General features: G+C 42.0%; 1 protein-coding gene across 16 annotated transcripts in view; it reads right to left on the minus strand.

The window, feature by feature from the left end:
• Positions 1 to 17574, minus strand: part of ANKS1B (ankyrin repeat and sterile alpha motif domain containing 1B) — an 808746-nt gene that overhangs the window by 27473 nt on the left and 763699 nt on the right. For all 16 annotated transcript variants that reach the window (XM_054719390.1, XM_054719389.1, XM_054719388.1 and 13 more), the window contains 2 exons: positions 16303 to 16431; positions 14065 to 14136 (listed from right to left, as the gene is read on the minus strand). In XM_054719390.1, coding sequence (XP_054575365.1) covers positions 14065 to 14136; positions 16303 to 16431 — 201 coding nt within the window. The remainder of the gene's footprint in view (positions 1 to 14064; positions 14137 to 16302; positions 16432 to 17574) is intronic.

Below are 17574 nucleotides of genomic sequence, written 5' to 3' on the forward strand. Positions count from 1 at the left end.
ATGATGTTGCCCTGGGAGAGGGAGAGGGAGAGGGAGAGGCAGAGCAGCACATTCCTGGCTAGTGAACAGCTACAATACAAGTATCGACTAATGTGACAGAGATATGAACAGAGTGTCTCCAGAGTACTGAGCAGGGAGAGCCTCATTTTGCATGAGAGAGTGGGGCAATTCATTCATTCATTCATCCATCCATCCAACAAACACTAATTGCCTGCCAGCTGGCTCTTAAAAGACAAATAGGAGCTGGGCTGGCGTGGCTCAGGGGTTGAGCATAAATCTATAAATCAGCAGGTCAAGGTTCAATTCTAGGTCAGGGCGAATGTCTGGGGTTGTGGGATCCATCTCCAGTAGGGGGAGTACAGGAGGCATCCAATCAATGATCCTCCCTCATCATTGATGTTTCTACCTCTCTCTCCCTTTCTCTTCCTCTCTAAAATCAATTATATATGACAAATAGGAATTTCCAGGTGGCAAAAGAGGACAAAAGAGGCTGTTTTAGCGGCAGAATCAACATACACATACACACATGCCTGGAACTAAGGAAGAATGTGGTGGGTGTGGGCCATTGGTGGGAGATGAGGCTGGTACAGTAGGTTTGGAAGACTGTGACTTGCTGTGCTAAGCTAGGATCCACTGGCAGCTTTTAAGGAGGGAGTGAGACAGTCAAATCTGTGCTGCAGAGAGATGGCTCTGATGGTTGGATGGACAGGAGCAAGGAGAGGCTGGGTGCAGGGAGGCCGGAAGCTCTGGTACAAATCCAACGCGAGAGCCTAAGCACCCGGGGTGAAGTAGAGGTGCTGGAGAGTGCACCAGGGAGCCACAGTTCCGATGAGGAGGCATCAAGAGGATCTGCTAACTGATCCGCCCGGAGATGAGTGAGAGGATGTCACGGGTAAAGAGGCCATTCGCTGAGGTAAGGAACACCAGAGGGGAGCACGCTTTTGCACACAATCCTTTTGAATGCGCTTAGTTTGATCATCAGTAGGAAATCAGAAACAAGAACCAGATCTGGAACCCTGGCCCACGTGGCTCAGTTGGTTGAGTTTCGTCCCATGCACCGTAAGGATGCCGGTCCGATTCCCAGTCAGGGCATGTATCTCACTAAGGTTGCAGGTTTGATCCTTTGTTGGGGTGTATGTGAAAGGCAACAGCGCTCTCTCTCTCTCTCTCTCTCTCTCTCTCTCTCTCTCTCTCTCTCTCCCCCCTTCCTCTCTCTCTAAAGTCAATAAAAACACACATATAAAAAAAGAATCAGATCTGGAAACCCACCCCCACAGAGGATATGGCTGAAGAGATGGTAGCAGAGGGAGTGGCTGAAGAGATGGTAGCAGCGGGAGTGAGCAAAAGGAGGTCTAAGAACCACCCCTGAGGAAAGAGAATATTTACCAGCTGCAGCAGGAAGAGGAGTCCAGGAAAGAACCTGAAACAGAGCTAGAAGCAGCCTGAGAGCTGGAAGTCCAGAAGAAGATTCCTCCGGAGGTGGGAACAGTGCCTGATGCCCTGAGGACTGAAGAGGCCGAGAAATCTGTGCCTGGCTTAGTGGCTGGCACGCGGAGGAGCTGCTACTTCTATAGAGTCTCCTGGGTGAAATCTCTGGCGTTAGCAGCTAGAAAATTTGTTGCTGAGTTTATTAAGAGCCGCTTCAGAACGGTGGCAGCAGACAAAGAAAGGAACACAGTGAATTCCCGTGAAAAGAAGTGGAGAGATGGGGCAGTCAGTGGGTCAGGACACACTCTCAGGCTGAAATGAAGGCATCAGTGGGGATTTCTGTCCTGATACAAAGATTCCACGTAGTCTGCTCAGCCGCGCTGAACAAAGAAGAAAAGATATAGGATGGCCATTTCTTTTTCTTTTGAGGGGGCCAAGAATCCCTGTCTCCTCACTGGTGCGGGCTGGGGTGCCGATGATGCAGGCTGTGACAGGCCTGTGTGAATGACAGACAGTGCTGGGGGTGGCCACGCATTCTAGTCACTGCTCACGTTACAGCATGCACTGCCAGGCAACACTGGTTTCTAGGGTCTATCTATCTGCAGCTTTGCTGGGGAGTTCACACTCCCATCTGTGTATGTTAAGAATCCAAGCCTTATTTATTTGTGTGGTTTTTTTTTTTGGTTGTTTGTTTGTTTTTGGTTAATCTTCACCCAATGGATATTTTTCCATTGATTTTTAGAAAGAGTGGAAGAAGGAAAGACAGACAGAAACATTGATGTGAGAGAAACACATTGATTGGTTGCCTCCTGCACGAGCCCTGATCAGGGCCCAGGCCAGGGAGACGCCTGCAACTAAGGTATATACCCTTGACTGGAATCGAACCCGGGACCCTTCGGTCCACAGGCCAATACTCTATCCACTGAGCCAAACTGGCTAGGGTCAAGCCTTATTTATTTGTGTAAAGTGAATTGAACCGGTGATCTCTTGGTGAATGGGATGACACTCAACCCACTGATCCATACCGGCCAGGCAAAATTGCCATACTTAAGGGTCCAAAATGGCTAACTATGAGCCATTTCCTAGGGTTCCATGTACCAGCTGCTGAAATCTGTGACAGTTAAATGAATGAGCAAATGAGTTCATGTATGGTAATGAGCATGACGCCGGCGTTTCCACAGCGCCAGCTCCTCCCCACACAGAGCTCAGCAAACGCTTAAAGAACCTCAGTGCCCGGAGCCAGGCATGGAGGCCTTGAAGGAACTTGGAGAACCACAGATGTGATTAAAGGTACACCAGGAGATTCCTATGGGGTGGCAAACGCTCCACAGATCTTGTGATTTTCCAGCCTCCGGGAGAGAAGCCTTCATTTCTGCAACAGAAACCCAGCTCCGATGGCGAGTGCTGAGATGAGGAAAGACTTCCTGAGAGGGCAGCTGGGAAGCTTCTCCCTCGGGATGATTTAGAGCAGCGATCGCCAACCTTTCGGACCTCAAGGACCACCAGTGGTCACCACTGGTTGGCAACCGCTGTCTTAGACATAGTTTGGACATTTACCTGTCACTCATGACTCGGGGTAAGTCTCCTGTGGCTGGGAAACCAGGCTACATGACCTCTCAAGGGCTTTTCTGGCCAAAGGAACTCTGATACAGAGGCTGGGCGAATGCAGAGCCTGTGGGAGACCATGTGACACGAACAGACCGTGGGCAAGCAGCCATGTGAACTGCTCCTCCGGCCTTAGACACGGCTGCTGTCCCCCAGAGGAACTCACACCCGGGCCAAATCCGGCACAGCGCAGAGCCATGCCCTCTGTCTCCTTTCCTGCAGCTGGTTTGCAGGCGCCATGGCAGAGGGATCCTCCCTGGGCAGCCTGTCTACCAGCAGCCTCACTGGGTGCCCAGTGGACCAAGGCCATGGAGCTCAATCTCTCCAGGGCCTTTGAGTCCCGTGGAGGGCTCGGTAAATAACAGACTATGGACTGAAGAGTTGTCTCACCAAAATTCATGTGGAATTCTAACACCCAATGTGATAGTGTTGGGAGGTGGGGCCTTGGGGAGGTGATGAGACATGCGGGTGGGCCCTCATGATTCACTGTGCTTATGAAAGAGACCCCACAGAGCTCCCCCGCTGCTCCTGCCATTTGAGGATGCAGTGAAAAGACTGCTCTCCTCAAAGCAGGAAGAGAGCTCTCACCAGACATTGATCTGCCAGCTCCCTGACCCTGGACTTCCCAGCCTCCAGAGCTGTGGGAAGTAAATTTCTCCCTGTGTATGGTATTTTTGTTACAGCAGCCCGAACGAACAAAGACGGTAAGTCTGAGGTAAGGCCTAAGAGTCTGCATTTCTTTCCCTCCTTCCCTTGCCTTCCTTTGCCTTCCCTTCCCTTCCTTTCCCTTTCCTCCTTCCTTCCTTCCTTCTCATCATCTATCTATCCTATATAATAAAAGGCTAATATATAAATTGTCCCCTTGGGAGTTCGGCCGACCAAGAGTTCGGCCACTCGCTATGATGTGCGCTGACCACCAGGGGGTGGCATGGAAGGAAGGGAGGCCCCAGCCAGCAACTGGCAGCTGGGGAAGGAAGGCTCCAGCCAGCAGCCGGCAGCTGGGGGAAGGAAGGCTCTGATCGGCCCTGATTGCCGGCCAGGCCTAGGGACCATACCTGTGCATGAATTTCATGCACCGGGCCTCTAGTCTATTTATAAAAATACGTTGTTTTTTTTTGTTGATACTCACCCGAGAATGTTTTTCCATTGAATTTTAGAGAGAGTGGAAGAGAGGGGGAGAGACACAAACATTGATGTGAGAGAGACACATCGATTGGTTGCCTCCTACATGTGCCCTGACCGGGGCCGTGTTCGCCCAGCCTTTGTATCAGGGTTCCTATGGCCTGCAACCGAGGTATGTGCCCTTGACCAGAATAAAACCTGAGACCCGTCAGTCCACAGGCTGACACTCTACCCACTGAGGCAAACTAGTTAGGGCTAAAAATGTGTTTTTATTGATTTCAGAGAGGGAGAGAGAGATGAAAACATCGATCGGCTGTGCCCTGCAAGGCCCCTACTGGGGATCAAGCCATCAACCCAGGCATGTGCCCTGACCAGGAATCCAACCCTGACCAGGAATGGAACCAGCAACCTCCTGGTGCATGGGGTAACTCTCAACCAACTGAGCCACACCGGCCGAGCAGATTCTGTATTTCTAATGCATTTCCAGATGTTGTTTGTCTGGGGACCACACTTTGAGAACTTCTGCTCTAAAAATGCAGTTGATTAGTTTGATGGGAAGTCACTGTCAGAACCGCTCTGTGCTGCTGTGCAGGTAAACTGCGTCCTACATTAAGTCAGAGAGAAGTTAATTTACCAAAACACACTATTCTCCACTTGACAAGTGATTTCCAAAAACCCTTAGTTAGCACTCAACTGCAGCTTTTGGTCTTCAGAGCAATTAAGAGTTATTGAATTCTTCCATGATCTCTCAGGGGCTGTGAAAGTATAAAATGTTCTTCATAAAGACAGACTGTAGAGTTATGTCTAGAATAGATGTCGGTCAGACAGAGCCCATAAGCCCAGGGGTCATGCTGAAGGCATACAGTTTTCTCATGAAAGTTCCCCCACTCTCCCTCACTAGGAGCACATTGAGAAAATAAGTGTTTGCCCCTGAGACATGTGACAAGCAAATGTCAACACATTCCCATGTCCTGCTTCTGGGGGTCTGAACTGGGACAAGCTTTTTGGAAGGTAACCTGGCAATTCTTACCCAGTTTCAGGATGTGTATTCCCTCAGACCCAGCCATTCTACATTTAGTGGCTTATTCTAAGGAAATAACCAGACCAGTTTGAAAGAGTTAGGTATGGGGACATTACCCACAGTACTGGCTACAATTTTGGAAAAAATTGGAAATGACCTAATGACCAACGAGAAGAACTGGTTAAATAAGTTTGGTTGAGTGATAAACTGGAATACTGACCAGCCACCACAAATAATATTGGGGATGAATATTTATTAAAATAAAAATATTTCAAATTATATTGTTGTGTTTAAAAATAGATTATAAAGTGTATAATACCCACACAGAGTATTTCTTTCTTTCTTTTTTTTTTTTGTAGAAAAGTGATGCCTACAAATGTATAAATAATCGGTCTGGGATTTACATGTGATCAAGGTGTTCACCACCTCTTGGTAGTAAATTTACAGTGGTTTTTATTTCTCCTTTCTGTATCTCTACTTTAAAATTGGATAATAGTGACCATGTATTGCTTTTGTAACTAGAAAATGTAAAGTTTTAGAAATTTATGATTTTTTAAAATTAAAGAAGCCAATTATATATATGTGGGGGGGAAACCCCACTGACTTTTCAACCCATCACTTGTAAGTACAACTAAAGAATGTGTGTGTGTGTGTGTGTGTGTGTGTGTGTGTGTGTGTGTGTTTGATCATCTTGAATTTAAGAAGGGACCCACTGATAAACTCCTTCCTCCAGGAGGTACTGTAGTGCAGTGAATCGGAGGAGGACATGTTTGGATTCCTGTCTGAGCTCCACCCCTTCTGAGCTGTGTGGCTACGTATGTAACCTCTTTGTCTTAGTTACTTCGTCTGCAAAATGGGTATGTTAATAGAGCATCTACTTTGTAGAGCTGTTGTGAGGATTACATAATTCAGTGCCTGGCATGAGTGAACATCAACAGATTTTAGCTACCACGGTCACTATGAGAATGAACGCTTTCACGTAGCTTTCTAAAGCACAGCACCCCACTGGTGAAAGAGAACAGAAGTCAAATAAAAATCATGTTTGTGAGTGTAACTGAATAATCTCTGTGCTGCAAGCTAGGGTGGCGGGGAAGTGGTGGTTGCAACAATGAACAGTCAGCAGAGCAATGTACCTGGACCAATGACAACTGACTCAAACACATCCAGAAAGAGAGTTTAAGACAAGTGGGAATTAAAAACAGGAGTGGGTGTTATATGGGAGAAAAGCCATTAATAAGAGCAATAAAAACAAAAACAAAAAAAAAACAAAAAAGAAAGAGAACTAGGATATGAAGAGCAAAAAGTACATATAACCAAAGCTCAGCAATGAAGAGTTAGAAGTGTGGATGTGTCTTTATGTGTAGTGCTATTTTAATGTGTGTGTGCGTGCACACACACACACACACACACACACATCTGTGGGCTTAGACCTGTATTCACCTGGCTTGTGCAGTACTTGGGATAGAGTAAAAGACAAAATATTTGATTCTTCCTTGAAACTTAGGCAACAGAGATTTTAAAAAACGTTGTTTATAAGTTTTTCCCAGCCTGGTTCCTAAGTAGTCCCTGAAATTATTTCTAAAAATGACAATTCCTCATAGAAGGGATTTGAGGGGTTTGTATAAGGACAGAAGAACTGGACATGACTTTAATTTGAGTCTCTTCTAAGGAGAGAAAAAGGGGTCTTACTTTAACATTTCATCTAATTCTAAAATCTAACTTTTTTTTTAAGCTTTCCAATCCATCCTCCACCATTAATTTGTTTCCTTATAAGCATAGAAAAAAAGTCTTAAAAAGGAAAAGAAAGAGTCTTCACCCTTCAACCACAGCACAGACAGTTATTTGGAAATCTATATATTGGAAAATTCAACTTTAGAATTGCTTCCAGAAAGTTTAAAAATCATACAAGTTAAGGGGAACAGAGTCAACAAGAAGTTTGAACTATGGTAAAACTAAGCCCTTTGGGAAATAATGGTTTTAAAACCAAAATCCACTGGGAGATTTGCTTATTCCTGACTTCAAAATATTTTTAAAATATTTCCTTTCTTACACCAGGAAGGCAGATTTCTACTTTATTGCATTAAAAATAGGTATTTCTTTTTCTTTCTTTTTTAAAAGAGAAATTTCCTTGAGTACAAATACCTGTGAACAACACTAACCATCAACTATGGGATTAGAGAATGTCATGTTTCAGAGAGTATTACATGAACTACCATGGCCTACCTCTTACAGAAGCAGATGTTTCCTAATAATATATTTAATTAGGGAAGTGACAGAGTCCTGTACATTAGTGACAATTAAGCCCTGGGGCAAAATTCAGAGCTGGGGGCTAGAGTATGTGTAAGTCTCAGGAGGCAAAATGGAATAGAATGTCCTCTGGCCACAGCAGATCCCTCCTTTCACTGAACATTGTGCCTCCTAGAATCTTAGAAGTGGGAGCTACTCATACCAAAGAGGTGCTGAAAGGCCAAAGCAATGAACTAATTGCTTTGTAAAGTTCAGTTCTGTGGACACATTATTTAAAAGAGGCAACTCCCAATTGATTTAAGGACAAATTACCACCTCAAAGTATAGAACTGCAAAATTACATACACTATCTTATCTACAGTTTCTCTTCAAATTTTTTTCCCTTTTGGCAATGGCCTCTAACAACTGGAAATAAGTTTTGAATACTCCCTTACATGTTCCTTACAAAGAAAACCAAGGTAACAACTGGGACACTGGCATTATAGTTGGAGAAAAACAAATGAAGTAATCCAAAGGAAATCTATCCATCAACATACTCGTTTCTCAAACATTTGGTGGAAGAGGTCCATGTGTTTTGAGACCCTTTACAGGCATTCCTTTATTGAATCATCACAACCACCTCATAAGATAGTTATTGTACAGCAGGCCCAGGGGATGCAATATCCACAGTTCCTGCCTTCTAAGGGGCACGGGCATGAGTAACCTTATATTGTACAGGCAGACCTTGGAGATACTTTGGGTTCAGTTCCAGATCACCACAATAAAGTGAATCCTGATCTTTTTGTTGGTAGAGGATCTTGCCTTCAATTTGTAAAAACAAACAAACAAACAAACAAACAAACACCAAGCAACATCTGTGAAGTGCAATAAAACAAGGTCTCCTTATATGGTGTGAGGTGGTGAGGTGTGACAGAGAGAAGGTCCCATGATCTAGGGAACACATTAGGGGGCATGGTATTCAGGGTCCCAGAGCTGACGCTTCCTCTCAGAAATCCTTTCAGAATGAAGACTGTCTCTGAGCACCAATTGAGCTGGAAAACCCAACCAGTAACAGAAAAGGCATCACTAAACAACTATGTTCAGATTAAAATAAGTATCTTAATGTTTTTAGATTTTAATATTACATGTAAATGTCTCCAAAGCTGTCATGGTAAAAGAAAGAAGCAGCCAACTGTACAATTAAGGAGCCAAATATATAATTCATAGAAACCATTCTTCTTAAAAGTGTGCCTCAATATCAAGGCACAGCCAATCTCTCAGGCTTTTATTAGAGAAAACTCTAAAAGGGAAGGCAAAGATTGCAATTTTACTTAAAAAATTATCAGGTGTTAATGCAAGTTCTTATTGACTCTTCTTCGCAATACACAATTCAGAAGATAATTTTAAGAGGAGCATTATTTAGAGTTTGAATCCAGGAGAAAAATAATCTTAAGATGAAAACTTGCATACACATGTTTATAGCAGTTCTATTCATAATTGCCAAAACCTGGATGTCACCAAGATGGCCTTCAATAAGTTATTGGGTAAACAAATGGCGGTATGTCCATACAATGAATATTATTCAGTAATAAAGTAAAAATGAGCTATCAAGTCACAAAAGACATGGAGGAACCTTAAAAGCATATTGCTAAGTGAAAGAAGCCAGTATGATTTCAACTATGAGATTCTGGAAAAGGCAAAACTACAGAGACAGTACAAAGGTCAGTGGCTAGGGAGGCAGATGAGAAAAGAGATGGACAGCAGGAGCATAGGGGATTTGTAGGATGTGAAATTTTCTGTATGATATGATGTTGGATACATGACATTATGCATGTATGAAATACTCAAACACTGTGTAACATAAAGAGTGAACTCGAATGTAAACCACACTTTAGTTAATAATAACATATCAATATTGGTTCATAATTGTGACAAATGCACCACACCAATGCAAGACATCAGTAATGAGAGCAACTGGGGGGCGGGGTGTAGAAGGAGTGTATATATGATAACACTCTGTGCTTTATGCTCAAATTTTCTTAGTTAACCTAAAACTGATATATAAAAAATAAAGTTTATTAAAAAAAATCTCAAGATGGTCTGAAGAGGAAAAAGACTGGTTAACTTGAATGGAGAAGTGATTCCATATTATAGAATGAAGTGAATTACTATTATCTCACACATGTTAGTATATTACAGCATATCTTTAATTAAAATAATATGTGTATAATAAAACACCAGGAAGATTAGTGTAGAATTATCTTTATTTTAGAATTGGAAGGGACCCTAAGGATGAATAAACAGGTTTAGATAAACTTAGAAATGAACCAACTGTGACTATCAAACATTCCAAATGACTCTGAGAAAACTGTTTTGTTTCTGCTGGGGCAAAGTGAATGTGTTAAAGTAAGTGTTGTGGAAAAAACATTTTCCAGTCTCTATGGATGCAATAAAAACTCTCCTGAAATTTTTATATATGTTAACACATTAGAATATAGCCCAACTTACTACATATGTCTGTACCTAAATGGTTTAATTTAGCCAGTGCTAATCTTATAGGTTCTTGGAGGATTTCTAAAGCGATTTCTTTTTAAAAATATGTTTTTGTTGATTTTAGAGAAAGAGGGAGAGGGAGAGGGAGAAGGAGAGAGGGGGAGAAACATCGACCATTTGCCTCCCATATGCATCTTGATGGGGTTCAAACCCACAATCTCGGTATGTGCCCTGACTGGGAATCGAACAAGCGACCTTTCAGTGCAGAGGAAGATGCTCAACCAACTGAGCCACAGCGACCAGGGAAAGCTATTTCTTTATCAATAAAAATGATCCATCTTTTCAACTATTTTAAAACTCAGGGCAATAAGCATTGTACTGGCTCATTAGAGCTGGTACAGTCTGGGGTCTGGAGTGTGCATGGTAGAGTTAGACTGCCTAGGTTCAAGTCCTGGTTCAACCACTTGTTGGCTGGGTGACCCTGGGTAAGGTACTTAACTTTCCTTGGCCTTTGTTTCCCCATATGTGAAGTGGGGACAATAGCAATACTTACCTCATGATGAAATGAATGAATGCACATAATCATTTGTGTAGGGACTGACATACAGCTCTCAAGAGTTAACTATTATTAGTCCTTATAAACTGATTTTAGGAGACCACTCCTGTATGTCATTTTTGGGATCATCTATGACAATCCATCAGGCCAGTGGCAACATGAAGATACGTCTATAGTAATACTTCTGCTACTTTGGGGTAATTAAATGGTACCATGTTGGACTCCTCCACTGGGTCCAGTGAGAGCAGGAGCCAAATCTTAGTTATCTTTATCAAACTGCATATAAGGAAACATTTCTCAGAACAAGGACCCACAGTGATTTACTTCTTCCTGGGAAAGAAATTTCAATTTCAGCTACAATGCATACTGCTGAACCGAAAACTTATTTTTTTTTCAATTTAGAGAGTAAGCCAGGTAAAGTTTGAATCTACAATACTTTGGTCTAAAGATCTTACTGTACATCATCTGTGTCCTAAAGTATTTCCCCTGGGGAGACTGATTATACTGGGACTTTGAGCTGAAGGGCTAGAAAACAGAGAAAACAGCAACTTGAGGTCCAACCTGAAAATTAACTGCACGTTGAGATCCACACCGTTTTTAGTTGGCGAGAGTTCTAATTCACGACCCAGCAGTCCCCGATAGCATCAAATCCACGCTTCTGGTTTTGAAAGGCTCTGGTGAATCCAGTGAGTGCAACTTTAGCTCCCGTATCAAAGGCTGATACTTATTCAATCAAGATGGGAAATAAGAGTTTGAAGTATTCTAAGAAGCAATAAAGCTCCCATTTTCATGTAAACCACTCAAAATAACCACCTAGAGCAGCAAACCAGAAGAACGCCCTAAAGAAGAATGGCCTGTAAATCGGCAGCCTTTTCAGCTTCATTTTAAGCAACAGACAAGTATTTAATGAAATTATTCTCCACTGAGACTATTAAAATGGCTTTGCCATTGCTAGCGGAATGAAATTTCAGACCCACTTAATTTCAAGAAATTGAGTGAAATTCAAATCACAGATCGGGTGTACGTTAAACGGTGCTATGAGCTCTACCCACTATTTATGCTGATTATAGCACTGAAGTAGCTGGACTCAGATAATTGAGTTAAGAGTATGAAATCAGAAATGCCAAGTTAATTTATTAGGTATGTTCACGAAGAGCGCTAACATCATTACAGGGCTTGATGATTGAAAAACATTCCCATTTTCTTTTTGTGCATTGGTGACATCATTTAGATGATATATATTTAGAATACGTACAGGTTTTCCAGAATTATAAAACCAGGAGGAACCCTGAAGGGCTTCTCGTCCAATGTTCTCATTTTCTCAGTAGGAAAACGAGGCCCAGGAGAAGTCGGAGAACGTAATAAACGCTTGGGCTCTGGGGTCAGCGGGATCCGAGTCCCAGTTCCAGATGGGCAAATTCTTCACTGTGTGACCTGGGGTCAGTTATTTAACTCTATCAGCCAAGCATGTCAAACTCGTGGCCCGGCTCACAATGAATATTTTTGTGGCCCAGCCAATATAACGGTATGTAAGAAATGTTTTAATAAAAATTTCATAACTTAACTTTTACAATATCCTGTTTACGTAATTATTAATAACGAACTACAACATTTGCTAATGGCTGATTACTATCATCGTGTTGCATTCATTTCCCTTACATGCCTTATGCGCAGGCGCACCATTTCTCTCCACTAACACTAGCAGCGAATATTTTAGCAGCCGATTGCCACGTCATTAGTCTTGTACTGACTTGTTTGGTGTGCGCAACAGGAAATATTTCGCTTTTGGAGAACAAGAAAAATAGGTTTATTTGTGTTATACTTATTAATTTGTGCAGTTATTCAGTGTCTGGTAAGTTAATGTTCAAGAAAAAAATATTAATTTTTATTAAAATGTTCTATTATTTTATGTTAACGATGACTCATTTATTTCATCCCTTTGTATTCAGCATGTCTCTATCGAAATAAAACTTCGTTTCTATGAAGATTGAAGCTTTTGTTTATTTGCGGCCCACATAAACTTAAACCTTGTTTATTTGGCCCGTGTTAGCCTTTGAGTTTGACATGCTTGCTCTAAGCCTCAGTTTCTTCACCTATATAATGGGGACAATAGTTGTACTAAACTTATAGGGGTGTGATAAAGATGACATAAGATGAACATGCACAGGACTCGGCACAAAGATGGGCACGTTGTAACTTCTCAGTAAATGTTAGCAGTTATGATAACGACTAAAAAGTGGCTCATGAGCCAGGTCAGCAGCAACCAAACTAGACTTATACGAGTTCCTAGAACAGTGATGGGCAACCTTTTGAGCTTGGTGTGTCAAACTTCGACAAAAAACTGAGCATAACTCGGGTAGTGTGTCACTTTGAGGAAAAAAACATTATTTCGCAAATGTTTCATCCTCAGGAGCAGCAAATGTTTCATCCTCGGCATGTGGCCGCCTCAGCAGCCGCGTGTCATCAGAAATGGCTACGCATGTCAGTGCTGACATGCGTGTCATAGGTTCGCCATCACTGATCTAGAACATACCAGAGCTTTTATCACAACACAGTCCCTGTAATAAAGGCTCACTGACGGCGACAATTTACATATAACTTCTGCGTCAAATAGAAAGAAAACTGTTTCAGGCTATCTGCTACTGAATTGGTCAAAGTATTAGATCAGCAATCACATGCTGAGGTCTCAATTTCATGAAGACTCATACACATTTAGCTTTCCATGAGCAATGGGTATTACACATTTACCTTAAAAACTGTTTTAGTTCAATTATATGCTTTTAAATAACTCCCACCAAAAGCTGTTCATATAAAATAAATGACAAGGTATCTGGCCGAAAATAAAAGCTAGGGTTCACTCAATAATGATGTTAAATCTGATGCCGGTTAGTTGCTATGTGGAATAAGTCCAATATTCTTAATTTGTACTGTCAGTCAGATATTGCTCTAACCCCTATCCATCTGCTATAGAGGAAGCAAGACTAAGGGACTCATGGGAGAAAGAGCTAGCGTGGTTCTGCAGTGTGAGAGCTGGACTGGCTGGTACAGACTCCAAGGAATCCTGCAGCCACCAATCACAGATGTCTGGAATGGCCAGTTCTGCCAACATTCACTGTTGTTATATGATTTAATGCAGAGTTGAATGTGTTTCTTATACTTAAAAAAGAATAATGAAGCCTCATAAAGAATATTAGCTTTATACAACATGTTCCCAGTACTTCTGAGTTTGATAAATTTTAGTTTGTTGGCAGCCTTTTCAGAAAATCAGTACGATTGTCAAGTGGGTGCTGAAAACATTTTCTTGTAATAAACCAAAGTTCATTTTTTTCCCTCCTAATCTGGACAATGATCCATGTATATATAATTTGTTTTAGATCTTTAAAAATAAGTGTAAATGTTATACATATAAATATATCAAAAAGACATCAACTCAAACTACGAGATAAGCTCAAGTATAGACATGAACAAGGCCTGAACACCTTCTCATGTAACACCAGTGTGGCTCAGGAGACCAACAGATGAAGAAAACAGTAATGTGAAAAGTGGCAATTCGCATCCATACCCAGTATTTAGTATTTCAGTGATCAGAAATAAAATTGTTTGGACAACTTACCCGCATTTTTGCACAAGCATCTTGGGTTGATTCTGTCCCCCTGAGCTCTTTAATCAGCATAGAACCTAAATACTAAAACACACACACAAAAATCCAATGACTTATAAGTACAAATACGAGCAGCGATTTAAAAACACACTGTGAAAGCACCATTGGCTAGCTCTCCTGGCTGTGAGTTGGTGCACAACTTGTAAGAAGGGACAGTAGTAACTAATCCTAACGAATCAAGACTTCGGTAGAGAGGACACAGCGAGTTAACCACAGTTCCGAAAGCTGTAAATTGCTCTTTATAATAAAACTGCAGCATTCTCTAAAGACACCATATTTCACATCATATTTTACTGCAAAATGGGGGCATCTAAAAATGTTTTCCCTGTGTGTTTTTTTGAAGCAGCAATATCTGCAAAAATAAATCGTGCTGCCGTCTATGTAATTACAGGGTTGTGTGAGACAGCTGAGGGGCTGAGCCACAGGCATCCCATTTGGGCTTAGTCGGCTGCTTAGGTAATTAACGTTAGGCTGTTCCAAGGCAGAGAGGCCTATTTTGGACCCTTTTCCTACACAGCTGTGTGGCCTCTGACGGTTGACCCACCTGAGAAGGGGATGGGAGCCTGTGGGGAGGGACAATGTCACCTCGGTTGTTCAACCACGGAGGGGGCCCTGGTGCAGATGAACAGTGGAGGCCTGAATGGGGTACGAGAAGGCTGGGAAGCTCTCTTCCCGGAATCACCAACCACTCAGATCTTAGGTGATGGGATCCCATACTGCCTTAGTACGAAACACCACCACGCTCCAGGTTCTAGCTGGAGCAAACACGTCTGTTTTAGCAAAATGTTTATTTCACCTGGCTAGCAAGGGACTCCTTTGTGGTGGTTAACCTTTTGCACTCGGATGTCGAGTGTGACTCGACATGGTTAGCATTAGAATAAAGGAATCGAGAAAAAAGCAAGCGAGTGCAAAGTGTTAATCCTCACCTGAGGATATTTTTCCATTGATGTTTAGAGAGTGGAAGGGAGGGAGAGACACAGAGAGAGAAGCATCGATGTGAGAGAGATACATCGATTGGTTGCCTCCCGCACACGCCCCAACCAGGGATGGGGATGGAGCCTGCAACTGAAGAACATGCCCTTGAATGGGATTGAACCCGGGACCCTTCAGGCTGCAAGCCAATGTTCTATCCACTGAGCTAAACCAACTAGGGCACCCCTCAACTTTTTGAAGCTTCAGTAGGTTTTCTATCTGTCATTTTTCCTTCTAATTTCCTTCAGAAAAAAAAAAAAAAAAAGAGCTCTAGGTGTGTTTTGTTTTACGTGAATTAAGGTAATTATTTTCCTGATATGACTGAGGAGACCCTGGCACTCTCTAAAAACAGGATTGGCAACCAGTCCTGTAGCCTGGGAAGTCCCGACTGGCAGAGGATGGGCAGGGGCACAGCGTGGTCAAAGGCTCTGAAGGAAGGCTTGCTCAGAAAGCCTCCGGAATTTGGAGGAAGAAGGGGGCATTTCACTCCTACAGATTTTGGGAAATGACTATTGAAATAAATCCCGTGTTTCAAGATAAGCAAGCAGTAAAAGAGGTGCCGATAACACAAAGTGGGGGAAAAAAAAAAAAAAAGGCTAAACTGCTCGAGATAACCAGAACGCCCACATCTTAATTAAGGAAAATGATCTTGGTGAAATCCTTATCTTTTAAGGTATCAGGAAAGTTTGTCCTAATTGAAACACTTGCCAGGCAGTTTCAACGCGCTGCCGAGGGTTCAGCTACTTTTCCTGCTGTAGTCATGACAACCACCTGCCCCCAAACCTATGGTATCTTTTGATCAATTACTGGTTCAGATTACTCACAATTCTCAGCTAAGCTTGATTCCCTCTCCTATTAAAAAAATCCTTAGTAATATAATCCTACTGATAACCATGAGGAGAGGTTGGAATTTTTATAAGGCGGTAGACCCAATGTTTTGAGACCACTGGTGAATGGAGATGTCTGTATGTGCTATATCGATACTCATTTCCATTTTAAGATTTCAGTATACAACATTTCATTTAAAATATAAATTATATAAGAAGGGAAAACAGATCTTAAGCTTCTACGATTAAAAGGGTTATAATGTTCTATGTATTTGGGGAGACCATTTTAGGAAGATGGGCATTTTGGTATATTTTCAAGATAAAATAAAGAAGCTAGAAATACACCCTCTATCCCTACTCAGACCCAAATACCGAATTCAAGGTAACTTACAAAAGCTTTGTAATCACACGACTGGAAGATGAGCTTTTCTGGGTGGTGCTGCCAGTACTGAACTGGAGTTGAGGCCGTAGCTTCGTTTGGAGGGCGCAAGGTAATGGAAGGTTCTCCCCAGTCTCCTGTCTGAAAATCACATTTATTCCAGAGGTAATATGAGCAGTCGGCAAAGTTCATTCCCTGTGGCTAGCCCGAGTTCATCGTATACACAGGTGCTGCACATGTGCAAATAAATGTGCGTGTCTTATACTAGTATGTCTATAAATACTTCCGCTGTTTATTACGGTTTTATATGTATTAGCGTACTTCCCAAAGCTGAGCTAATTTTTGAGGTGTGAAAGAAGCTGAGTTATTCTACTGTTAGAATGATACTGTAAGCTAAATAATTTAAAATTAAAGGCCTTTAAGATATTCGTAAGTGGTGTGCTAATTCATACTTTCCTGTTAGAGGGGAAAGAACGCCTAATCTTTGGAAGAGTTTTCTGTTTTTAAACCTGACTGTTTGACATTTTTAGTTTGAATTGCTTTTATGTGCAGAATACTCAGTTCCATAAATATCAGGTTCCAAGTATGACAGGTACCATGTCCTTTGAATAATTTTATCTCTGGAGAAAAGGTTCTATGTGATACTAAACAACATTTTAGAAGAAAGATTTACTAATGGATGACAACTAGTTTCCCTCCTGACTTCATTCGCATTGACATAGTGCCACTGTGATTGTTTTGGGCATTACAATGCCATGTTTGGTCATATGTGTATATGCATGTAACTGAGGATCCTGGCTCACAAATACAAGCCTATAGGCATATGCTGGGATATCACATAACACATATGCCCACTAGGGCAGACCCATCATTGGACTTTTTCACGAGGTTAGCCTCAACCTGTTTTATTGCTTTGGCATACCTCGGAGATACTGCAGGTTCGATCCCAGACCACCGCAATCAGGTGAGTATTACAATAAAGACAGTCGTAATCTTTATTTTTTATTTTAGTTGTAATCTTTTTCCCTTCCATTTGAAAAAAATACAACATCCATGAAGCTCAATGAAGCGAAGCGCAATAAAACCCAGTCTGCTTGAATACGGTTTAGTGTGAGATCTGTAAAGTCAAAGGCCTGTGTTGGCAGGTCTTTTGTGGGCTCTAGGCTGATTTAGATATTACACATGGGAGATTTCTTACTCTTTCCCCTGGCCAAAATTCTGATTTTTCAAAATTCTGTTCTTTCTTCTCGAATAGACATAATTAAAACTAGACAGTAGGCAGAT

Source organism: Eptesicus fuscus, chromosome 7 (genome assembly GCF_027574615.1).
Source record: "Eptesicus fuscus isolate TK198812 chromosome 7, DD_ASM_mEF_20220401, whole genome shotgun sequence".
In the NCBI taxonomy this organism is placed as follows: Eukaryota; Metazoa; Chordata; class Mammalia; order Chiroptera; family Vespertilionidae; genus Eptesicus; species Eptesicus fuscus.